Raw genomic sequence first — 25,962 nt, 5'->3', positions numbered from 1 at the left:
GTCTTTTTCCTGATATTAGAGGAAAAGCTTTTAGCTTTTTACCTTTGAGTGTGATATTAGCTGTGTTGTTTTTTTTTTTCAATATATGGCATTTATTATGTTGAGGTATGTTCCCTTTATCCCCATATTGTTGACAGTTTTTATCATGAATGGATGCTGAATTTTGTCATGCTTTTTCTACCACCTGTTGAGATGGTTATATGATTTTTATCATTTTTTGTTGATTTGGTGTTTCATGTTGACTGATTTGTGGATATCGAACCATCCTTGCATACTTGGAATAAATCTCACTTGATCATGGTGGATGATCTTTTTAATGGTGTTGTTGAATTCAGTTTTCTATTACAGTAAAACCTTGGTTTGCCAGCATAATTCATTCTGGAAACATACTTGTAATCCAAAGCACTCATATATCAAAGCAAATTTCCCCATAATAATTAATGAAAACTCAGATGATTCGTTCTATAACCCCAAAATATTCATATAAAAATTATTTCAATACTGTAATATAATACAAAATAATAAAATACAACACACAAAGAAAAATGAACAAATTAACCTGCAGTTACCTTTTAAAACCTTCATGGCTGGTATGAGGTAGACAAGAGAGGAGGGTTATTGTGTAGGATGACTTTCACTAGCACTAATGAATCATTGCTATCTTTTGGCTCAATGGAATCTTTTTCTGCATGGGGGCCATTGTATATGTTCACACAGATATTAACTACAGTACGGTATAAACTCTTGTCATATACTGCATTTAATGTAACTGGCAATTACATTAGGGTCTGTGTCTGCAGGCAGCCTAACCTAGAATGAAGCAAAGCATTTGTAAGCTTCTTCTTGTATGGGAAAGCAAAGGACTGTCCATAGGTGCTCTGAAGTGACAAGAAAATACACTAGTGCCAGTTGTGGGCACTTCCCAATGTTCTGAAAAATCACTGATTTCTGCCAGACACCATGGCCTGAGACCAAGCATCCGAGTATGGGAGATGATCACCCACAATCTGATAGAGAGAAACCATTGGCTCAGGTGTGATCATGTGATGTTTGGTATTATGTACTACTCATATTGCGAAATATCGCTCGTGTATCAAGCTAAAATTTATTAGAACTGTTTACTCATCTTGTGGAATACTCACCGAACAAGTTATTCGCAATCCAAGGTTTTACTCTATTTTGTTCATGACTTTTTGCATCTTGTTCATCAAGGATATTGGCCTGTAATTTTCTTTTTTCATAGTGTCTTTGTTTTGGTATCAGGTTAATGCTGGCCTTGTAGAATGAATTTGGTAGCATTCCTTCCTCTTCAATTTTTTTGGAAGAGTTTGAAGATATCTATTAACTTTTCTTTGTATGTTTGGTAGAATTCATTTGTGAAGCCAGCTGGTCCTAAACTTACATTTGTTAGGAATATTTTTGATAACTGATTCAAATTCATTACTAGTAATTGGTCTGTTCAGATTGTCTTTTTCTTTCCTTTTTAGTTTTGGAAGATTGTGTGCTTTGGGGCTCCTGGGTGCTGGCTCAGTTGGTTAAGTGTCCAACTTCACCTCAGGTAATGATCTTGTGGTTTGTGAGTTCAAGCCCCACGTCGGGCTCTGTGCTGACAGCTCAGAGCCTGCAGCCTGCTTCAGATTCTGTGTCTCTCTCTGTCTCTGTTCCTCCCCCACTTGTGCTCTGTCTCTCTCTCATAAATAAACATTTTTTTAAGTTAAAAAAAAACTGTAAGGTTGTATGTTTCTAGGTATTTACCTATTTCTTATAGGTTGTTCAATTTGTTGGAATATAATTTTTTGTAGTCTCTTATAATGCTTTGTATTTCTGTGGTGTCAGCTGTAACTTCTTTTTCATTTCTGATTTTGAGTCTTTTTTTCTTTATGAGTGTCTAACGTTTTATCAATTTTGTTTATCTTTCCAAAGAACTAGCTTTTAGCTTCATTGATCTTTTCTATTCTTTTTTTTTAGTTTCTATTTTATCTGCTCTGATCTTTTTGTTTTTTTAGTTTTTTAAAAATATTTATTTAATATATGAAATTTATTGTCAAATTGGTTTCCATACAACACCGAGTGCTCATCCCAAAAGATGCCCTCTTCAATACCCATCACCCACCCTCTCCTCCCTCCCACCCCCCATCAACCTCAGTTCTCAGTTTTTAAGAATCTCTTATGCTTTGGCTCTCTCCCACTCTAACCTCTTTTTTTTTTTCCCCCCTTCCCCTCTCCCATGGGTTTCTGTTAAGTTTCTCAGTATCCACATAAGAGTGAAAACATATGGTATCTGTCTTTCTCTGTATAGCTTATTTCACTTAGCATAACACTCTCCAGTTCTATCCACGTTGCTACAAAGGGCCATATCTCATTCTTTCTCATTGCCACATAGTACTCCATTGTGTATATAAACCACAATTTCTTTACCCATTCATAAGTTGATGGACATTTTGGCTCTTTCCATAATTTGGCTATTGTTCAGAGTGCTGCTATAAACATTGGGGTGCAAGTGCCCCTATGCATCAGCACTCCTGTATCCCTTGGGTAAATTCCTAACAGTGCTACTGCTGGGTCATAGGGTAGGTCTATTTTTAATTTTTTGAGGAACCTCCACACTGTTTTTCGGATCGGCTGCACCAGTTTGCATTCCCACCAACAGTGCAAGAGGATTCCCATTTCTCCACATCCTCTCTAGCATCTATAGTCTCCTGATTTGTTCGTTTTGGACACTCTGACTGGCGTGAGGTGATATCTGAGTGTGGTTTTGATTTGTATTTCCCTGATGAGGAGTGACATTGAGCATCTTTTCATGTGCCTGTTGGCCATCTGGATGTCTTCTTTAAAGAAGTGTCTATTCATGTCTTTTGCCCATTTCTTCACTGGATTATTTGTTTTTTGGGTGTGGAGTTTGGTGAGCTCTATAGATTTTGGATACTAGCCCTTTGTCCGATATGTCATTTGCAAATATCTTTTCCCATTCTGTTGGTTGCCTTTTAGTTTTGTTGATTGTTTCCTTTGCTGTGCAGAAGCTTTTTATCTTCATGAGGTCCCAATGTTCATTTTTGCTTTTAATTCCCTTGCCTTTGGGGATGTGTCAAGTAAGAAATTGCTACGGCTGAGGTCAGAGAGGTTTTTTTTACCTGCTTTCTCCTCTAGGGTTTTGATGGTTTCCTGTCTCACATTCAGGTCCTTTATCCATTTTGAGTTTATTTTTGTGAATGGTGTAAGAAAGTGGTCTAGTTTCATTCTTCTGCATGTTGCTGTCCAGTTCTCCCAGCACCATTTGTTAAAGAGACTTTTTTCCATTGGATGTTCTTTCCTGCTTTCTCAAAGAAGAGTTGGCCATACGTTTGTGGGTCTAGTTCTGGGGTTTCTATTCTATTCCATTGGTCTATGTGTCTGTTTTTGTGCCAATACCATGCTGTCTTAATGATTACAGCTTTGTAGTAGAGGCTAAAGTCTGGGATTGTGATGCCTCCTGCTTTGGTCTTCTTCTTCAAAATTACTTTGGCTATTCCGGGCTTTTTGTGGTTCCATATGAATTTTAGGATTGCTTGTTCTAGCTTCGAGAAGAATGCTGGTGCAATTTTGATTGGAATTGCATTGAATGTGTAGATAGCGTTGGGTAGTATTGACATTTTAACAATATTTATTATTCCAATCCATGAGCACAGAATATTTTTCCATTTCTTTATATCTTCTTCAATTTCATTCATAAGCTTTCTATAGTTTTCAGCATACAGATCTTTTACATCTTTGGTTAGATTTATTCCTAGATTTTTTTATGCTTCTTGGTGCAATTGTGAATGGGATCAGTTTCTTTATTTGTCTTTCTGTTGCTTCATTATTAGTGTATGACAATGCAACTGATTTCTGTACATTGATTTTCTATCCTGCAACTTTGCTGAATACAAATACATGTATCAGTTCTAGCAGACTTTTGGTGGAGTCTGTTGGATTTTCCATGTATAATATCATGTCATCTGCGAAAAGTGAAAGCTTAACTTCATCTCTGCCAGTTTTGTTGCCTTTGATTTCCTTTTGTTGTCTGATTGCTGATGCTAGAACTTCCAACACTATGTGAAACAACAGCGGTGAGAGTGAACATCCCTGTCATGTTCCTGATCTCAGGGATCCCCATTGAGGATGATGTTAGCTGTGGGCTTTTCATAAATGGCTTTTATGATGTTTAAGTATGTTCCTTCTATCCTGACTTTCTCGAGGGTTTTTATTAAGAAAGGATGCTGAATTTTGTCAAATGCTTTTTCTGTATCAATTGACAGGATCATATGGTTCTTATCTTTTCTTTTATTAATGTGATGTATCACAGTGATTGATTTGCAAATGTTGAACCAGCCCTGCAGCCCAGGAATGAATCCCACTGGATCATGGTGAATAATTCTTTTTATATGCTGTTGAATTCGATTTGCTAGAATCTTATTGAGAATTTTTGCATCCATATTCATCAGAGATGCTGGCCTGTAGTTCTCTTTTTTTACTGGGTCTCTGTCTGGTTTAGGAATCAAAGTAATACTGTTTTCATAGAATGAGTCTGGAAGTTTTCCTTCCCTTTCTATTTTTTGGAATAGCTTGAGAAGAATAGGTATTATCTCTGCTTTAAATGTTTGGTAGAACTCCCCAGGGAAGCTATCTGGTCCTAGACTCTTATTTGTTGGGAGATTATTGATAACTGGTTCAGTTTTTTCGCTGGTTATGGGTCTGTTCAAGTTTTCTATTCCTGTTTGAGTTTTGGAAGTATGTGGGTGTTCAGGAATTTGTCCATTTCTTCCAGGTTGTCCAGTTTGTTGGCATATAATTTTTCATAGTATTCTCTGATAATTGTTTGTATCTCTGAGGGATTGGTTGTAGTAATTCCATTTTCATTCATGATTTTATCTACTTGGGTTATCTCCCTTTTCTTTTTGAGAAGCCTGGCTAGAGGTTTATCAATTTTGTTTATTTTTTCAAAAAACCAAGTCTTGGTTTCATTGATCTGCTCTACAGTATGTTTAGATTCTATATTGTTTATTTCTGCTCTGGTCTTTATTATTTCTCTTCTTTTGCTGGGTTTAGGGTGTCTCTGCTTTTCTGCTTCTAGTTCCCTTAGGTGTGCTGTTAGATTTTGTATTTGGGATTTTTCTTGTTTCTTGAGATAGGCCTGGATTGCAGTGTATTTTCCTCTCAGGACTGCCTTCGCTACATCCCAAAGCATTTGGATTGTTGTGTTTTCATTTTCATTTGTTTCCATATATTTTTAAATTTCTTCTCTAATTGCCTGGTTGACCCAGTCATTCTTTAGTAGGGTGTTCTTTAACCTCCATGCTTTTGGAGGTTTTCCAGACTTTTTCCTGTGGTTGATTTCAAGCTTCACAGCATTGTGGTCTGAAAGTGTGCATGGTACAATCTCAATTCTTGTATACTTATGAAGGGCTGTTTTGTGACCCAGTATGTGATCTATCTTGGAGAATGATCCATGTGCACTCGAGAAGAAAGTGTATTCTGTTGCTTTGGGATGCAGAGTTCTAAATATATCTGTCAAAACCATCTGATCCAATGTATCATTCAGGGCCCTTGTTTCTTTATTGATCTTGTGTCTAGATGATCTATCCATTACTGTAAGTGGAGTATTAAAGTCCCCTGCAATTGCCACATTGTTATCAATAAGGTTGCTTATGTTTGTGATTAATTGTTTTATATATTTGGGGGCTCCTGTATTCAGAGCATAGACATTTATAATCGTTAGTTCTTCTTGATGGATGGACCCTGTAATTATTATATAATGCCCTTCTTCATCTCTTGTTACAGCCTTTAATTTAAAGTCTAGTTGTCTGATCTAAGTGTGGCTACTCCAGCTTTCTTTTGACTTCCAGTAGCATGATAAATAGTTCTCCATCCCCTCACTTTCAATCTGAAGGTGTCCTCAGGTGTAAAATGAGTCTCTTGTAGACAGAAAATAGATGGGTCTTGTTTTTTTTATCCATTCTGATACCCTATGTCTTTTGGTTGGTGCATTTAGTCCATTTACATTCAGTGTTATTATAGAAAGATATGGGTTTAGAATCATTGTGATGTCTGTAGATTTCATGCTTGTAGTGATGTCTCTGGTACTTTGTCTCACAGGATCCCCCTTAGGATCTCTTGTAGGGCTGGTTTAGTGGTGGTGATTTCCTTCAGTTTTTATTTGTTTGGGAAGACCTTTATTTCTCTTTCTATTCTAAATGACAGATTTGCTGGATAAAGGATTCTCAGCTGCATATTTTTTATGTTCATCACCTTGAAGATTTCCTGCCTTTCCTTTCTGGCCTGCCAAGTTTCAGTAGAGAGATCCGTCACGAGTCTTATCGATCTCCCTTTATATGTTAGAGCACGTTTATCCCTAGCTGCTTTCAGAATTTTCTCTTTATCCTTGTATTTTGCCAGTTTCGCTATGATATGTTGTGCAGAAGATCGATTCAAGTTACGTCTGAAGGGAGTTTTCTGTGCCTCTTGGATTTCAATGCCTTTTTCCTTCCCCAGATCAGGGAAGTTCTCAGCTATGATTTTTTCAAGTACACCTTCAGCACCTTTCCCTCTCTCTTCCTCCTCTGGAATACCAATTATGCGTAGATTATTTCTCTTTAGTGCATCACTTAGTTCTCTAATTTTCCCCTTATAGTCCTGGATTTTTTTATCTCTCTTTTTCTCAGCCTCCTCTTTTTCCATAATTTTATCTTCTAATTCACCTATTCTCTCCTCTGCCTCTTCAATCCGAGGTGTGGTCGCCTCCATTTTATTTTGCAGCTCATTTATAGCGTTTTTTTGCTCCTCCTGGCTGTTTCTTAGTCCCTTGATCTCTGTAGCAATAGATTCTCTGCTGTCCTCTATACTGTTTTCAAGCCCAGCGATTAATGTTATGACTATTATTTTAAATTCACTTTTCTGTTATACTGTTTAAATCGTATTTGATCAGTTTGTTAGCTGTCGCTACTTCCTGGAGTTTCTTTTGAGGGGAATTCTTCCGTTTCATCATTTTGGATAGTCCCTGGAGTGGTGTAGAACTGCAGGGCACTTCCCCTGTGCTCTCTTGAATAACTTGCGTTGGTGGGTGGGGCCGCAGTCCAACCTGAATCTGCCCCGAGCCCACTGCTGGGGCCACAGTCAGACTGGTGTGTGCCTTCCCTTCCCCTCTTGTAGGGGCGAGATTCACTGTGGGGTGGCATGGCCCGTCTGGGCTACTTGAACCCTGCCATGCTTGTGGTGCTGGGGATCTGGCGTATTACCTGGGGTGGATAGGCAGGGTGCACAGGAGCGGGAGGGGCAGGCTCAGCTCGCTTTTCCTTCGGAGATCCACTTTGGGAGGGGCCCTGCAGCACCAGGAGGGAGTCAGACCCACCAGAGGGATGGATCTGCAGAAGCACAGAGTTGGGTGTTTGTGTGGTGCAGGCAAGTTCCCTGACAGTAACTGGTTCCCTTTGGGATTTTGGCTGGCGGATGGGTGATGGAGATGGTGCTGGCGAGCGCCTTTGTTCCCTGTCAAGCTGAGCTCTGTCGTCCGGGGCTCAACAACTCTCCCTCCCATTGTCCTCCAGCCCTCCCACTCTCCAAGCAGAGCTATTAGCTTATAACCTTCCAGATGTTAAGTCCCGCTTGCTGTCCGAACACACTCTGTGTGGCTGCATCGCTTTTGCAAGCCAGACTCAGGGGCTCTGCTTTGCTGGTGGGCTGCCCCACTGCCCCGGCTCCCTCCCGCCAGTCTGTGTAGCGCGCACCGCCTCGCTGCCCTTCCTACCCTCTTCCGTGGGCCTCTTGTCTAGCTTGGCTCCGGAGAATCTGTTCTGCTAGTTTTCTGGGTTATTTAGGCAGGTGTGGGTGGAATCTGGGTGGAATCTAAGTGATCAGCAGGACCTGTGAGCCCAGCGTCCTCCTACGCTGCCATCTTCTCCCCTGCTCCAATCTTTATCATTTCCTTCCTTCTCCTGACTTTGAGCTTTGTTCTTCTGTTTCTCTTTAAGTAAAAGATTAGATTGGGATTTTTTTCTTATTTCTTGAGATAGGCCTATATTGCTATAAACTACCTTCTTAAATGTAAGTGGGGTGTCCCCTACTATTATTGTATTACCGTTAGTTTGTCCCTTTATATCTGTTAGCATTTGCTTTATATATTTAGGTGCTGCTATATTGGGTGCATAGATATTTACAATTGTTACATCCTCTTGTAGGATTCATACCTTTTTACATTATGTAATATCCTTCTTTGTCTCTTGTATTAGTCTTTGTTTTAAAGCTTATTTGGTCTAATATAAGTATTGCTACCCAGCTTTTTTTCATTTCATTTGCATGGAGTATCTTTTTTCACCTGTTCACTTTTAGTCTGTGTGTGTCCTTAGATCATGTGTGTCCTTAGGTCTGAAGTGACTATCTTCTAGGCAACATATAGATGGGTCTTTTCTTTTTAAAATCTATTCAGTCACCCAATGTCTTTTGATTAGAACATTTAGTCCATTTACACTGAAAGTAATTATTGATAGCTATGTACTTACTTCCATTTTATTACTTGTTGCATGGTTGTTTTGTAGTTTATCTCTGTTCTTTTTTTGCTCTCGTTTCTTGTGATTTGATGATTTTCCTTAGTGTTAGGCTTGTATTTCTTTCTCTCTCTCTCTTTTTTTTTTGTATTTACTATCGGTTTTTGGTTTGTGGTTGCCATGGGGTTCATATATAACATCCTATGTACACAGCAGCCTATTTTAAGTTGATGTTTGCTTAAGTTCAAATATATCCTACAAGTACTACATTTTGGAGCACCTGGGTGGCTCAATTGGTTGAGCATCTGACTCCATTTCAGCTCAAGTCATGATCCCAGGGTTGTGAGATTGAGCCCCTCATTGGCCTCCACGCTGAGTGTGGAGCCCGCTTAAGAGTCTCTCTCTCTCTCTCTCTCTCTCTCTCTCTGCTGCTCTCCCCACTCCTGCTCTCTCTCTCTCTCTAAAAAATTTTAAAAAATAACTGCAATATTAAAAAAAAACATAAAAGTACTGCATTTTTACTCCCCTTCTCCATGTTTTACGTATTTTGTGTTACATTTTACATCTTTTAATTTTGTGTATCCCTGAACTAATTATTGACATAATTGATTTCACTACTTTTGTCTTTTATTCTCATTTTGGCTTTATAAGTGATTGATCTACTACCTTTACTATATGTTTGCTTTTACCGGTTAATATTTTTTTCATAAATGTTTACTAATGTTTTGGCCTTTTCCACTTAAAGAAGTCCTTTTAACATTTCTTGTAAGGCCAGTTGGTGGCAATAAACTCCCTTGACTTTTGTTTGTCTGGGAAACTCTCTCTTCAATTCTGAATGATGACCTTTCTGGGTAGAATATGGTTGGCATTTTTTGCCTTTCAGCACTTTGAATATATCATGCTACCACCTTTTGGCCTGCAAAGTTTCTGCTGAAAAGATCAGCTGTTAACCTGGTGGGGTTTCCCTTGTAGATAACTGGCTGCTTTTCTTTTGCTGCTTTTTTTTTAAGGTTTTATTTTAGTCACCTAATGCTCATCACAGCAAGTGTACCCATCCTCCATCCCTTCCCCTTTGGTAACCATCAGTTTGTTCTCTATAGTTAAGAGACTGTTTCTTGGTTTGTCTCCCTTTTTCCTCCCTTTGCTTGTTTTTTTAATTTCTTAAATTCCACCATATGAATGAAATCATATGATCTTTATCTTTCCCTGGCTGATTTATTTCATCTGGCATTATATGTACTCTCTAGCTCATCCATGTCATTGCAAATGGCAAGATTTCATTCTTTCTTATGGTTGAATAATATTCCACTGTTTGTGTATAGCATATTTTTTTTTTTTTATACATTCATTGATCGTTGGACACTTAGGTTGCTTCCATGCCTTGGCTATTGCAAGTAGGTGTATAAACCTTGGGAGAAACAAAGTGTGTATCCCTTTGAATTAGTGTTTTGATATTCTTTGGGTAAAACCCCAGTAGTGTGATTGCTGGATCATAGGGTAGTTCTATTTTTAATGTTTTGAGGAATGTCCATACTGTTTACCACAATGCCTGTACCAGTTTGCATTCCTCCCAACAGTGCAGAAGGGTTCCTTTTTCTCCACCTCCTCACCAAAACCTCTTGTTTCTTGCGTTGTTGATTTCTGCCATTCTGACAGGTGTGAGGTGTTATCTCATTGTGGTTTTGATTTCCATTTCCCTGATGAGAAGTGATGATGATCTTTTCATGTATGTGTTGGCTATCTGTGTGTCTTCTTTGGAGAATGTCTGTTCATGTCTTCACATTTTTAATTGGATTATTTGTTTTTTTGGGTGTTGGGTTTTATAAGTTCTTTATATGTTTTGTATACTAACCTTTAATTGGCTCTTACTTACAAATATTTTCTCTCATCTGTAGATTGTCTTTTAGATTTATTGATTGTTTCCTTCACTGTACAGAAGCTTTTTATTTTGATATAGTCCCAATGTTTTGGTTTTTTTTTTTTTTTTTGCTTTTGTTCCCTTGTCTCAGGAGATATATCTAGAAAGATGCTGCTACAGCTGATGTCAAAGTATTTACTCCCTGTGTTTTCTTCTAGGATTTTTATGGTTTCAGGTCTCATGTTTAAGTCTTTAATCCATTTTGAATTAATTTTTGTGTATGGTATAATAAAGTGGTCCAGTTTCATTCTTTTGCATGTACTATCCAGTTTCCCAACACCATTTGTTGAAGAGACTTTCTTTTTCTCATTGGATATTGTTTCCTGCTTTGTCAAAGATTAATTCACCATATGACTTTGGGTTTATTTCTGGGTTTTCTATTCTGTTCTGTTGATTTATGTGTTTGTTTTTGTGCCAGTACCATACTGTTTTGATCACTGTAGCTTTGTAATATAATTGAATCCTGGAATTGTGATGCCTCCAGCTTTGCTTTTCTCTTTCAAGATTGCTTAGGCTATTTGGGGTCTTTTGTGGTTCCATATAAATTTTAGGATTGTTTGTTCTAGTTCTGTGAAAAATGCTGTTGGTGTTTTGATAGGGGTTGCATTAAATGTGTAGATTGCTCTGGGTAGTGTAGATTTTAACAATATTTCTTCTTCCAATTTATGAGCATGGAATGTCTTTCCATTTTTTTGTATCTTCAATTTCTTTCATCAGTGTTTTTTACTTTTCAGAGTATAAGCCTTTCACCTCTTTGTTTAAGTTTATTCCTGGTTATCTTATTTGGTGCAGTTGTAAATGTGATTGTTTTCTTAATTTCTCTTCCTGCTGCTTCATTAGTAGTGTACAGAAAAAACATATTTCTGTACATTGATTTTGTATCCTGTGACTTTACTGAATTCACTGATCAGTTCTAGCATTTTTTGTGGAGTCTTTTGGGTTTTCTATATAGATTATCATATCATCTGCAGATAGTGGAAGTTTTACTTGTTCCTTACCGATTTGGATGCCTTTTCTTTTTGTTGTCTAACTGCTATGGCTAGGACTTCCAGTACTGTATTAAATAAAAGTGGTGAAAGTGGATGTCCCTGTCTTGTTCCTGACCTGAGGGTAAAGGCTGTCAGTTTGTCCTCATTGAGGGTGATGTTAGCTGTGGGTTTTTCATAGATGACCTTTATCATGTTGAGGTATGTTCCCTCTAAACTATTTTGTGGAGGGTTTTTATCATGAATGAATGTTATATTTTTTCAAATGCTTCTTCTGCATTTATTGAAATGATCATGTGGTTCTTATCCTTTCTCTTACTGATATGACATATAACAGTGATTGATTTGCAAATATTGGACCGCTCTTGCAACCCAAGAATCTGTCTCCCTTGATCGTGGTGAATAATTTTTTTTAACGTATCGTTGGATTTGGATTGCTAGTATTTTGTTAAGGATTTTTACATTTGTGTTCATCATAGATATTGGCCTGTAGTGTTCTTTTTTTGTGGTGTCTTTGTTTGGCTTTGGTATCAGAGTCATGCTGGCCTCATAGAATGAATTTGGAAGTTTTCCTTCTTTTTCTACTTTTTGGAATAGTTTGAAAAGAATGGGTCTTACCTCTTTAAATGTATGGTAGAATTAGCCTGTGGAGCCATCTAGTCTTGGACTTTTGTTCAGGTGGGAGGTTTTTGATGACCGATTCAATTTCTTTGCTAGTAATTGGTCTGCTCAAATTTCCTATTTTTTTCCTGTTTCAGTTGTGGTAGGCTATATGTTTCTAGGAATTTATCAATTTCTTCTAGGTTATCTAATTTGTTGGCATATAGTTTTTGATAATATTCTCTCAATTATTTATATTTCTGTGTTTGTTTTGTTATTTCTGCTCTCAGTTATGATTTTATTTCGGTCCTTTCTTTGTTTTTCTTGGTAAGTCTGGCTGGAAGTTTATCAATTTTACTGATTTTTTTTTTTTTTTTCAAAGAATCAGTTCCTGGTTTCATTGATTTGTTCTAGTGTTTCTGTGTCACTTATTCCTGTTCTGACCTTTATTATTTCCTTACTGTTGTTTTGGGCTTTGTTTGTTGCTCTTCTTGTGGCAGGCCTGGATTTCTGTAAACTTTTGCTTTTGCTACATCCCAAAGGTTTTGAACCATTGTGTTTCATTTTCATTTGTTTCCCATGTACTTTTTAAAAAAATTAATTAATTTATGTTTTAATTTACATCCAAATTAGTTAGCACATAGTGCAACAATGATTTCAGGAGTAGATTCCTTAGTGCCCCTTACCCATTTAGCCCATCCCCCCTCCCGCAATCCCTCCAGGAACCCTCAGTTTGTTCTCCATATTTATGAGTCTCTTCTGTTTTGTCCCCCTCCCTGTTTTTATATTATTTTTATTTCCCTTCCCTTCTTTTCATCTGTTTTGTCTCTTAAAGTCCTCATATGAGTGAAGTCATATGATTGTTGTCTTTCTCTGACTAATTTCACTTAGCATAATACCCTCCAGTTCCATCTACATAGTTGCAAATGGCAAGATTTCATTCTTTTTGATTGCCGAGTAATACTCCATCGTATGTATACACCACATCTTCTTTATCCATTCATCCATCGATGGACATCTGGGCTCTTTCCATACTTTGGCTATTGTTGATAGTGCTGCTATAAACATTGGGGTGTATGTGTCCCTTTGAAATAGCACACATGTGTCCCTTGGATAAATACCTAGTAGTGCAAATGCTGGGTTGTAGGGTAGTTCTATTTTTAGTTTTTTGAGGAACCTCCATACTGTTTTCCAGAGTGACTGCACTAGCTTGCATTCCCATCCCATGTACTTTTTAATTTCTTCTTTTCCTAGTTGACCCATTCATTTGTTTAGTAGCATGTCATTTAATCTCCATGTATTTGTGGTCTTTCCAGATTTTTCTTGTGGTTGGCTTCTAGTTTCTTAGCATTGTGGTCAGAAAAGATGCATGGTATGACTTTGTTTCATTCATTCATTCCTTCATTCATTCCTTCATTCATTCGTTTAAATCCAAGTTAACACACAGTGTAATAATGATTTCAGGAATAGAATTTAGTGATTCATCACTTACATATAACACCCAGTGCTCATCCTAGCAAGTATCCTCCTTAATGCCCCTTGCCCATTTAGTCCATCCCCCCGCCCCCCCACAACAGCCCTGTAGCAACCCTCAGTTTGTTCTCTTGTATTTAAGAGTCTCTTATGGTTTGTCTTTCTTTCTCTGTTTTTATATTATTTTTGCTCAGTTTGTATCTTAAATTTCACATAAGAGTGAAATCATATGATAGTTGTCTTTTTCTGACTGGTTTTGCTTAGCATAATACACTCTAGTTCCATCCATGTTGTTGCAAATGGCAAGATTTCATTCTTTTTTATTGCCGAGTAATATTTCACTGTGTGTGTGTGTGTGTGTGTGTGTGTGTGTGTGTGTGTGTGTAGCTAACATGGTATGATTTTGATCTTTTTGAATTTTTGAGGCTTTGTGGCCTAATACGTGACCTGTTGTGGAGAATGTTCCATGTGTACTTGAGAAGGATGTGTATGTTGCTGTTTTAGGATGGAATGTTCTGAATATATCTGTTAAATCCATCTGGTTCAAGGTGTCATTCAAAGCCATTGTTTTCTGTTTACATCATGTCCATTGTTGTAGGTGGGGTATTAAACTTCCCTACTATTATTGTGTTATTATTGATTAGTTCCTTTATGTTTCTTAGTAACTATTTTATGTATTTGGGTGCTTTCATGTTGGGTGCATAAGTATTTACAATTGTTTTATCTTCTTGTTGGATTGTCCCCTTTATTATTATATAGTGCCGTCTTTGTCTCTTATAGTCTTTGTTTTAAAGTCTATTTTGTCCGTAGGTCACCTGGGTGGCTCATTTGGTTAAGCATCCAACTTTGGCTCAGGTCATGTACTCACGGGTCGGGAGTTCAAGCCCCACATTGGGCTGTCTGCTGTCTGCGTGGATCCTGCTTGAGATCCTCTGTCTCCCTCTCTCTGCTCCTTCCCCACATGCTCACACTCTCTCTCTCAAAAATAAACATTAAAAAAAATTTTAAGGGGTGCCTGGGTGGCTCAGTAGGTTAAGCATCTGACTTTGGCTCATGTCATGATCTTACAGTTTGTGGGTTTGAGCCCTGCATTGGGCTCACTGCTATCAGCACAGAGCCTACTTTGGATCCTCTGTTCCCTCCTCTCTCTGCCCCTCTCCCACTCATATTCACTCCCTCTCCTGCTCTCTCTTTTCTCTCAAAAATAAATAAAACATTTAAAACCGTCTATTTTGTCCAATGTAAGTATTGCTACTCCAGCTTTCTTCTGATATCCATTAGGATGATAAAGATTTCTCCATCACCTCACTTTCAATTTATAGGTGTCTGTAGGTCTAAAATGAGTGTCTTATGGGCAGCATATAGATCAGTCTCGTTTTTTTTATCCATTCTGTCACCCTGTGTCTTTGGTCCATTTACATTCAAAGTAATTATTGATAAGTATGTATTTGTTGTCATTTTGTTTTTTGGTTGTTTCTGAAGGTTTTCACTGATCCTTTCTTATGTTCCTTTCTTTTATGTTTTGCTGGTTTTCTTTAGTGATAGATATATTTGGATTTCTTTCTCTTTATTCATTGCATGTTTATTACTGGGTTTTCATATATGGTTACCATTAGGTTTGTATGTAATATCTTCTATATTAAGTTGCTGGTCATTTAAGTTTGAACGCATTCTTCTCTCCCCACATGTTAGGTATATGATGCCATATTTTACATCCTTTTATTTTGTAGTTACTTGACGGGTTTTTTTTTTTTTTTTTTTTACTGAAATACTCATTTTTACTAATTTTGTGTTTTTGACCTCATACTGTCATTTCTGGTCCTTCCAAAGAGTACCCTTTAGTATTTGTTGCAGAACTGGTTTACTAGTCATGAACTCCTTAAGATTTTTGTCTATCCAGGAAACTTTTTATGTCTCCTTCTGAATGGTGCCTTGTTGGATAGAGTATTCTTGGCTTCCAGTTTTTCCAATTCAGCACTTTGCCTGTAATCTTGCCACTCCTTTCTGGTTTGGAAAGTTTCTGCTAAAAAAAATCCACTGAATCTTTTGGGACTTCACTTGTAAGTTATTAACTTCTTTTGTCTTGTTGCTTTTAATATTTTTTTCTTTATTATTTTGTCATTTTAATTACATTATGTCTTGGTGTGGATCTTCTTTTTTAAAATTTTGTTGGGCGTTCTCTGTGCATCCTAGATCAGGATATCTGTTTCCTTCTCTAGATTAGGTGAGTTTTCAGCAATTATTTCTTCAAATAAATTCTTTGCCCCCCCCCCTTATTTTCTCTCTTCTTCTAAGACTCTTATAATATGAATGTTATTATGTTTGATGAAGTCACTGAGTGACTCATTTTGTATATTTGTGTAATTCTTTTTCTCTCATTTTTGTTCAGTTTGATTACTTTCCATTACTCTGTCTTCTAGGTCATTAATTTGTTCCTCTGTTTCTTCCATCCTGTTCATTCCATCATGCATTTTTCTCACTTTGTTTTTTGAGCTCTGTATCTCTGTTATATTCCTTATCTCTGTTAATAGTCTGACTGATGCCCACCACTCTTTTCTCAAGTCCAGAGAGTATCTTTATGGTCACTGCTTTAAATGCTCTATCAGGCATGTTTTATGTATGTTTCACTTATGTCTCAGGCCATGATCTTGTGCTCTTCTTTCATTTGGGACAGATTCCTGTGTCTTCTCATTTTATGTGAGTCTCTGTGCCTATTTCTGCATGTTAGCAATGTCAGCTACATCTCATGTTCTTTTTTCTTTTTAATGTTTTTATTTATTTTTGAGAGACAGAGCAGGAGTAGAGGAGGGGCAGAGAGAGGGGGACACAGAATCTGAAGCAGGCTCCAGGCTCCAAGCCATCAGCATAGAGCCCGATGCGGGGCTGAAACTCATAAACCATGAGATCATGACCTTTAGTCAAAGTTGGATGCTCAACCGACTGAGCCACCCAGGCGCCCCAGCTACATCTCATGTTCTTGAGAGTAAAGGCTTAATGAGGAAGAGGTCCTATAGTACCTTGCATTGTATTGTATCCTGTACCCCAGACCTGGTGCTTCTGAGAGTATCTCTAACATGTACTGTGTGTGCTCTGTTATTGTATTCTTGCCACTTTATCCTTCAGGCCAATTGTCTGCAAAGGCTGTCTTAGGCTTTTATGGGCAGTGTTTGATCCCCTTAATGTGGCAAGTTTTAACTAGGTGTACTCTGGCCTGCTTGTGAAATGAGAGTTGTTGCCACCACCACCAGAACCAAGGCTCCACAAACCTCCCAGTTGGGGAGACATGGTGTGGGCAGGGTGTGACTAGTAGGGGCGGTTCCACAAAACCTCGAGGGGCTTGGACTAAGTAAGTCAGGTAGTGAGTGTCATAGCTCTCCTGGTTCCTGCCCTATGCAGGTGTGGAGGAGGGAAATGGCACCTGCCAGTTCCTTTGTTCCCAGAGGGATCTCTCCATGAATGCTGCCTCTCTGAGATGAGTGAGTAGCTTCCCCGTTGTGTGCCTCAGATGCTTTTCAGATCGCTGTTTCCACACTGCCTGTCCACTGGCTGTTTGCTCTGGCTTTTTTCCAAGAGCAGTCCCAATGTCCTCTGAACTCTTCCCAAGCCAAGCACACAACCTTTAAAACTCTAAGCTGTAAGCCCTGCTGGTTGCAAGAATTCATGAAATTTGGGCCCTCTCACTTTCCAAGCTAATAGCTGTGGGGATTTGTTTTCCCCATGCACTCCCCTGTGTGCTAGTTTGTCTCTTGTCCTTCTTCACGACCATGGCAGCCACAATCTGTTTTTCTCCCAAGCCACCTCTCTGTTCTTCCTGCCTTCTTCAGTGTGGTCTCTTCTCTACCTTTAGTTGTGGTTTGTTCTGCCAGTCTTCAGATTGATTTCTGGGGTATTTAGGATAATATGATAGTTATCTCGTTGTATTTGTGGGATGAGGTGAACCGAGCCTCATCAGGGTCGGGAGTGGGGTCCTCCTGCTCCACCACCATCTTCCTTTCCTCTCTTGTCGCTTCTAAGGTTCCCTCTTTAATTTTTGATATTTTAAGTATTATTTGTCTTGGCGTGGACTTCTTTGTGTTCATCAGTTTGGGGCCTCTCTGTGGATCCTGGACCAGGACATCCATTTCCTTCTCCAAGTTAGGGAGTTTTCAGGTATTATTTCTTTAAATGTTTCTGCTCCTTTTTCTCTCTTCTTCTGGGATTCCTATAATGTGAATGTTAGTGTGCTTGATGTTGTCTTAGAAGTCTCTTAACCTACCCTCATTTTTAAAATTTTTTTATGCCGTTCAACTTGATTTCCACTACTCTGTTGTCCAGATTGCTGATACGTTCTTCTGCACCCTCTAATCTGTTGATTCCCTCTATTATATTTTTCATTTGTTATATTCTTCAGCTCTGATTGGTTCCTTTTTCTATTTTCTATCTCTTTGTTGAAGTTCTGATTTCATCCACTCTTCACTCAAATCCAGAGATCATCTTTATGACCATTACTTTGGACTCTTTATCAGTTAGATTGCTCACCTGGTTTTCATTTAGCCTTTTTCCTAAGGTTTTGTCTTGTTCATTCATTTCGAACGTATTCCTATCTCCTCATTTTGTCTGACTCTATTTGTTTCTATGTATTAGGTAGTCCAGCTTTGTGTCCTGATCTTGAAGGTAGTGGCCTTACATAGAACGTATCCTCTGAGGCCTAGTAGCTCAGTCCCCCTGGTTGCCAGAACCAGGTGCTCCAAGGGTGTTTCCAGTGTGGGCTGCGTGTGCCCTCTTACTGTGCTGAGGTTGCAGTGGTTGCAGGCATGCAGGTGGGTGGGGCTGCCCTCTCCTACCAGGCTGGCTGCAGGCAACGATTGTGGGTGTGCTAGTGGGTGGGACTGGCACCTCCTTCCTCCCTAGGACAAGATTTGCTTTGGATGAGTGCCGGTCCTGGCTGGGACTCCCTGCTGGGTGTGGCAGGGCTGTATTTGCTTTGGCGGGGTGCCAGCCAGGATGCACACGTTGGGTGGGGCAGGTCTGCAGGTGAATGCTCGGGTGGGGCTGGTGGTGCCAACCAGGCAGACGGAGTGCGTCAGGGCTGGTGCCTGCCAGTGCTGGGCCAGCTAGGCTGAGGAGGGCAAAAAAAAATGGTGTCTGCCAGTACTTCCATTCCAGAGAAGTTTCCTACAGATCCCTGCTCCTCTAGCACATGCTTTAAAATTGGGCAGTAAATCTTTAAGTATAACCTAGACACTTTACAAACTGCTGCCCCTATGCTGGTTCTGAGCAAATGAAATTGTAAGGGCCCTTTAAGAGCAGAGTCTTTGTTTCCTGTAGCCCTTTAGCTGTCCCCTAGTTAAGGCCTGCTGATTTTCAAAGTTTCTAGAGTTTCAAAGCCAGAAGTTATGGGAGGCTCATCTTCCCAGGACAGATTCCCAGGGCTGGGGCAGGGGTGCCTGATGTGGGGCTTGAACCCCTCCCTTTCCTTGAAGACATCTGTGCCCATGCTCTCCCTCCCCCACCTGTGGGTCACCCCGCCGGGGTTTGGTTCCTGATGGGGCATCTCTTCCCCTCCTACCCTTCTCGATGTGGTTCTTTCTTTCTCTCTCTAGCTGTGGAAGAGAGATTTTGTGAGTCTTCGGGTCATTTTCAGAGTGAGTTGCACCATATGTAGTTGCAGCCTTGGTGTGTCCATGGGAGGGAGGGAGGATCTTCCCAGTCCACGGCATTCCCTCTCTCCTTCTCTCATTTTTTGCCTACTTGTCCCTTCCCACTAGAGTGTAAACCTCTTAAGGCAGGGACTTCATTTTTTTGTCCACTCCTAGGTCCCCAGAATGCAAACCAGTACCTGCTGCCATAATTAGGTGCTCCATATAAATGTTTAGATGGAAGGAGTAGACCTCAAATAACTTCACCTTCATGCAGCTTTCTTCCATTAGGGTGGAAGAGTTGTAACTTCATGGCTCTCCTACCCTCAGGGATTCATCGATCTGTGTATAATTTCTAGAAACTTGGGCTTTTGTTTTGATCCCAAAAAAGGAGAGAGATCTAATACACTTTGGTAGTATTTGGCTGTTACCGAGAAACCGAGATGTAAAAACAGGACTAGATTAGGCCGTTTATACATTTAATAGGAATAGCAGTAACCATAGTAAGGTTGAGAAAAATCTGTTCCCTTAGTAATCTGTATCGGGAAAAACTATCCTTCTTAAAATTGCTATGGAGATATAACCTGAAATTTCCTAAATGCACGTTATAGCTAACGTTTAATATAAGCTAAACTCTTTGTATAGCTGAATAACCAAATTCTTGCCTAATTGGTGTATGGTTTTCTTTACTGTCAGAGAGATACAAAAATTCTAAATACCACAGGGCCCCACAAAGTATAAGCTTATATGTCTTTGTATTTTTGGTTCATTGTATTTAGAGGCAAGTGGACTTGTGCACGGTAAAAATAACACCCTTCCAAATTACTTACTTGTGAAATGTTTTAGAGCTACACCTTCCTAGTGGGCCAAATGGGTCTCATTCCCAACATGGTGTGTGATTTGGGATTATTGAGAAGTAAATTCATTCAACTGAATCTCATGTGCACACGTACTGACTAGTTTACTCATCTAATGAAGTTTGAATTTCACAAATGTGCAGTAATTCTGTACCTTTCCTCCAGCATGCCTGAGCTTATAAACTGTGATAAGGTATTACTCAAGGTAACAAATGATTGTTTATTCAGGACAAAATAAGCCTCTTGATTTGTGTATTTGCTAATAATAGTGCTGCCTGACTTTAATGCAAACACTGTAAAATAGACAAATTCCCAAAGGATTCTCTGTCAAAATTATAGGTTTAGCCTAAACTAAAGCACTTGGCTATGTTTTCATATTTTTAATGTATCTGAGAGAAAGATTCAGAGTTCTCGAGTGGTCAGAATCCCACTCTTCACAGAAGGCTGGCTCGCTTGCGCAGCAACAATGAAAACAGATCCAAGTCATTGGATCTCTTAAACGAATTCAGTTAACTACAGCAAAGATTGCAGAGTTCATGTAATAACCACGGCATGCTTTAAACAGATCACTGTACTGCTGGTAAACCTTAATAACATGACCAGTGAAGAGCTGTCTAAATAAATAAATCTGTTATTGTTTAAAAAACCTAGAGAGTTTCTAGGAATCGGAGCATGCTAGGATGATGTCAGAAGTTGCTCTCATGTATCCACACCAGACTGAAACATCACATTTTGTTTTGGGGACAAAAGTCCCCATTTCTACCAGTGTTCTGTAGTTCCGGGGGCACACTATGGATTAAACTTCAGCTTAAACACATCTTTGTGGAGGTGATTAGTCAAATTGTTACACAGTTCAATTTGAATATTCCTTGCTTTCATAAAACCATATTCTCTGAATGCTGGTCATACTAAAATGCACAGAAAAAGACCAGTCTTTTTCTCTCCCTGACGGTATAAAAGATTTTGGGGGACAGACAGCAAATTATTTATGCAAAGCTATTTTCTTTACAATGACGAGGCACAGTGGTATTTATCTCAAGCCCATTTCAAGGTTTACATACGGATAAAAGGCAGCCATACAGGTAAAATCATCATTATGAGTCTCCCTGATTTGTAGCATTTTGAATGCTCATTACTCGGGGGGAACACAATCTATTTGAAGACTCAGACTGTGATGGGAATCCACTCCACAGAGAGAAAGCAATATTAAATAAACCCGACAGTAAAAGAAATGCAGGCCATAAACAGTTTTTTGGTTTTTTTTTTAATATCTATATAAAAAATAACAAGCGATTTACAGATCTTTCTCTAATCAGAACCTCAAGTGTATATATAAAGGTACTGTACAATATATAAACATTTACAACCAGTACATCCATATTTTGCTTAGCATTCCAAGGCCACATTGCTAAGTCAGTATATAATCAGTACAGTGACAGGTTACTTAGGAAGGAAAGAGCCACGTCAGACTGACAACAGAGGACATCAAAGTTATGTCACAGTTAACAATAAAAATAGGATCTTTATCACTAATTGTGGACTATTGGGAAAATAAATCATTTCTGTGGTACTAAATTCTTAGCATTTATCAAGCCTCCTAATTTTTCTCTATTCAAGTAGTTACAATAGATGGGTAAATATAGTTCTGGATGAAAGGGGATTTCAAACTCTCACTCTGGGAAGCGTGTCTCAGCTACAGGGGCAGATTCTGTTGTTACATTAAAGACTTTCACAGTCAAACTCTAAGAGGAAACGACCTGGACATAACGTGTTTCACAGTAACAAGATGAACCCAGGTGACAGAACAGGGGTGTTCAAATACCCCATAAAATGGTTTTGTTCTGAGATTGTTCCTTTATTTATAGTCGCTACTGAATGCTGCTTCAGGGGACTGAAAAACCTGGGTCTGTCTTACGGAGTTAAGAACGGTCTCTACCTCCCAACAAACATCTTTCACTAGACTTTTAGAAAGAACTCCGAAAATGTGTACAAGCTAAGCAAATGTTTAGTCTCCCTTTCTTGCTTTTTAAATAAGTTAATGTAGCTAGAAATTAAAATACGATCTAGCACGTTCTGTCTACCGCCATGTCTATCCTCTTGCCGAGCAGGGCTCACGCAGGTTCTGCCTCTGAACACCTGAACTTGTATGGCTGTTTCGTGATGGAGTCCCTCACAATCTGTCTGGTTTTTGGACTCTCCACATATATACTATGTATTAACAATTAATGAATTAGTAGTAGGGCCAACCCAAATATCCAGAAACAGAAATGTGGTGGCTCTTCTCTGAACAGCCGTGAGCACTATTTCCACAGGCTGCTTCCTGGTTTCATAAGGAAATAACCGAAGGAAAGGGGTGACCTGAGACGCTAAGACTGCATCAGGGCTGGGTCACACAGCAGGTGAGCTCTCCAGTGCTGAAAGTACGGTCTCATTTTGAACATTCAATTGTTAAGTGGTATCTTGAAAGTTACTCAGAATACCTTATGCAGCCGAATTAAAATCCGGAAGAAAGTGTCGATATTTGACTACATTTTGTTTTTCTTTTCAGTAGTGATGTTTTGGAGTTTCATTTTTAAACCGGGCCTGGGCCATCACCAGTAGCTGTTAGAAGAGGCAACCGCCATCTTTAATGACGAGCTAACAATCCCTCTTCTGCAAGGACTCAAATATTTCTCTCTGTAAACATGCAGCATGCTATTGAGGATATCAACTTCCAAGCCAAACCTAGTTTTTTCGTTACTGTGGAATTATCTGAGTGAGACGGATACAACACATGTGATACAGTAGATAACTTGGCACAGATATAAAGTGAGTTGTGACCACACTGTGTGCACATCAGCATGGACACTCACGGCGACGGGCCGGGGCACCCGAGCCGGGCATGTCGGGTGAGCGCGCGGGAGGGCAGCCAGCCGGGGGACGGTTGGTTCTTAGCAGTCCTGAAGGCCCTTCATGCAGCCTGGGTAACTTGACGTTCAAAGTAAAATGTGTGTGTTTCAGAATTGCTGAAAAAAAAAAAAATGACTTTTGTTTTTGAAAAATGCTGCTTTTTAGAAAGGAAAAATTACGACTTGTTTTTCTTTGTTTTATACCAAAGGTCACAGCCGTTTCTCGGCCACACCAGTAGTGCCTGTGGCTTTATTTGCACTTGGCACCTTCCAGGGCCCTGGAGTGATTGGTGTTTTCCTAACGGGAGAAGCGCTCTCAGGTTGGAACCCTCCACCCTCTCTGTTTTTGTCGGCTGCCTCTTGTTCTTTTCCTCGGGGGTCTTCCATTTTGTTTAAAACCATCCTTTCTTCAGGGTCCTGCTTCAGCTTTTCTAATTTTTTGACATTTTCTCCTGTTTTCTCCTTGCTAGAACTTGTCTCTCCCACGGTGGCCTTCTTTCCTTCTTCCGGCTCAGACTCTGGTCTACTAGCAGTGTTGCTAGTCTTTTTGGGCGGGAGAGACTTTTCATCCGTTCTCTTGCTTCTTTTCTGTGGGGACCTTGTCCTGTTTTTCCCAGACTGGCTCTGCTTTGTGTCTTTCCTGGCAGCACCTGATCCTTCCCTGCCGTCCGAGATCTGCTCAGCACCGTCCCTAGCGCGGCCCCCTCCTCTCTGACTCTCAGACTCTAGTCCTCTGGCTTCAGTATTTGGTCGGCCTTTGCTGCCTTCAGTCTTTTGCTGCTTCTTTGGGCTTGAAGATCGTCCCCTGCTTTTTCCAGAGTGATCCTGCCCAGAACCTGCCCTGGTGCCGGTCTGACCACTTTTACTGTCCCCTTTCCTGGGGCTGAGGGACCGATCTCTGGGTCTTCTCTTGGGGTCAGTGGTGGGAGGACTGGGAATCTTGTCCGAACGTTCTTCTGCATGTCGGCTGGCCGGCTTCCTGGGACTAGCAGATCTACCTCTTTGTGTAACGCCAGTTTCTACTTTTAAGAGATTTTTCTTGTCACCATGCCCATGACTGCCGGGTGGATCCCTTTTATTCACATTTTTCTGGAGAAAAGAGTGCTGCTTTTTATCAGGCTGATTTTCATTTAAAGTGCTTTTCTTTTCAGGCACACCGCCCTTTAATTCCTCTGTCTTTTCACATATCTGAGCTCTCATTAAAGATTCTTCAGTTACTGGCATGGGGGACCCCTCAAATACGGAAGCAGAATGTGACGCTGGGGGAAATGGTGACTGCTCATCATAAATCACATTTGAAGACGAAGGATTATTATTAATATCCCAATCACCTACAAAAAGTGATTTGAGGGGAACATTATTAAATTTTAGAATTACAACAAATAGGGACAGGAAGTTTTGAACTTTGACAGCCATTCGAATTGTACTGACTGCTTAAATAGCCTGAGTATGAATATTTCATAAATAAAATCTATGTATGTTACCATCTCTATAAAGTTAGATTACATAGACAGCTGTACTTGTGCACGAAGGGTGGGTTGTTTAAATGTACCCAAAATAACAGTAGTCCTTTTTCCAGTTTATAATTAATTACATAATATATGATACATAAAGTCTTCCTAAGTAGTAAAGCCCAATAAAAAACTTAGAAGAAATAAATAATAAAATTGGACCGAATTACTTGGTCCAAGAAGCTTACTAATTTGGCTGTCATCAAAGGATAGAGCTTATGGATATGCCAAAATCACTAATCAAGGACACCCGACCGAGGTAACCGGAATGAGGTTCGTGGGCATTTACAAATAATTTTCTTGCATTAAGCTGTCAAATTTAATGTCAAAAGGAAACTGAAAAGTGCAGAAGATAGAAAGAGATGTATTTAATAGCATCATTTTTAATTAAAAAGAAAAAAAAAAGAATGAAGTGATTTACAAGACATGCAAATTTACCAAGTCTTTTTAAGGAAAGACCAAGAAAAGCCCTGAAAGCCTTAATGTTGCTCAGGTTTCACGTAGGAGCACAGACCGGAAGGAGCCAAACCTGAAGAAGGAAGAGAAAAGGCCTAGGACTATGTAAAAAAAAAAAAAAAAAAAAAAATCACAGCGCAGTTAGCAAAGATGTCATTGGGAACGTATGGTTTACAAGCAGATGGTGGAAGGTAATAACAGAGAATTATAGGCTGGAAGGGGACCGCAGGAGGTCACGTCTATACTTGTCCCTCAGAAGCTCTACGGGGTCGGGCGGGCGTGCAGAAACTAGAAGGGACAAGTCCTGGTGGTGCGGTACTCTATCTAGGCTAGTGCTCTCAGTTAAAACATGATGTTCAAATCCTGTGGTATTTCAAAAACCTACAACGAAACCAAGGAACCTGAAGCCCAGTGCAGGAGAACAGACAGTCCCATCCATCTCCCTGACGCCAGGTAGGGTCAGAGCAACTTGTTCTCCACAAGGGACCAGAGAAGCCTAAAGTCCTTCTACTCTTCATTGAGAGAAACTTCTCTTCCATTAAGGGAGTAGATCTTACAATGAGGAAGTAAGTGGCATTTGAAGAGATTTCAGACGTTTTTCATGACATTTAAATCACTTGCCTTTGACAGCAACATGCAGAAGGTTGAAACTAGACCACTTTCTCACACCATTCACAAAAATTAAATCACTTGCCTCTGACGTCCTTGTTTTTTTTTTACAAGCGCGTTTCTCTATAAAAGCAACTTACAAGTTTTCTATTGAAATTGCTTAACATATTCCATCCCAACACAAATCACGCCTGAAGCCACTTACTTGGTAATATTCTAATAACCCTGCTGTGTAAGTAGCTTTCGATGGTTCTGGTGTTTACCTTTGAACTAGCCAGCAAAACATCTAGCCCCTTCAAACAGACATTCTTTTTTCTGTCGTCGCCCCCTCCATAACTTTTCAGCTCCAGGTGAGAGCCTTTCCTTACCGTGGTCAGGTATCAGGCCAGTCCCTGGCCTCAAAAGTAGAAGAACTTTATTCCCACCAGCCTGAATGAGTTCAATCGCTCGAGTATGCGTGATGCCTTGTGTAGGTTCCCCATTGATTTCAACAATCTGGTCACCAACCTAGAGAGGGAACATTCACAGGAACAACATGAAACTATGCATCC

General features: G+C 39.6%; 1 protein-coding gene across 3 annotated transcripts in view; it reads right to left on the bottom strand.

The window, feature by feature from the left end:
* Nucleotides 1-21,195: 21,195 nt before the first annotated feature.
* Nucleotides 21,196-25,962, bottom strand: part of MAGI3 (membrane associated guanylate kinase, WW and PDZ domain containing 3) — a 254,677-nt gene continuing 249,910 nt past the window's right edge. For 2 of the 3 annotated variants that reach the window (XM_040471344.1, XM_040471345.1), the window contains 2 exons: nucleotides 25,780-25,918; nucleotides 21,196-24,166 (listed from right to left, as the gene is read on the bottom strand). In XM_040471344.1, the coding sequence (XP_040327278.1) occupies nucleotides 23,046-24,166; nucleotides 25,780-25,918 (1,260 nt within the window). In that variant the 3' untranslated portion in view covers nucleotides 21,196-23,045. Of the gene's footprint in view, nucleotides 24,167-24,784; nucleotides 24,876-25,779; nucleotides 25,919-25,962 lie in introns of all 3 variants that reach the window. The other variant, XM_040471346.1, reaches the window with a different exon arrangement.

The sequence above is a fragment of the Herpailurus yagouaroundi genome, unplaced genomic scaffold (assembly GCF_014898765.1).
Source record: "Herpailurus yagouaroundi ecotype Mexico unplaced genomic scaffold, PumYag 77, whole genome shotgun sequence".
Taxonomy (NCBI): Eukaryota; Metazoa; Chordata; class Mammalia; order Carnivora; family Felidae; genus Herpailurus; species Herpailurus yagouaroundi.
The sequence above is the reverse complement of the archived record's forward strand: the minus strand, read 5'-3'. Positions and strand labels throughout refer to the sequence as shown.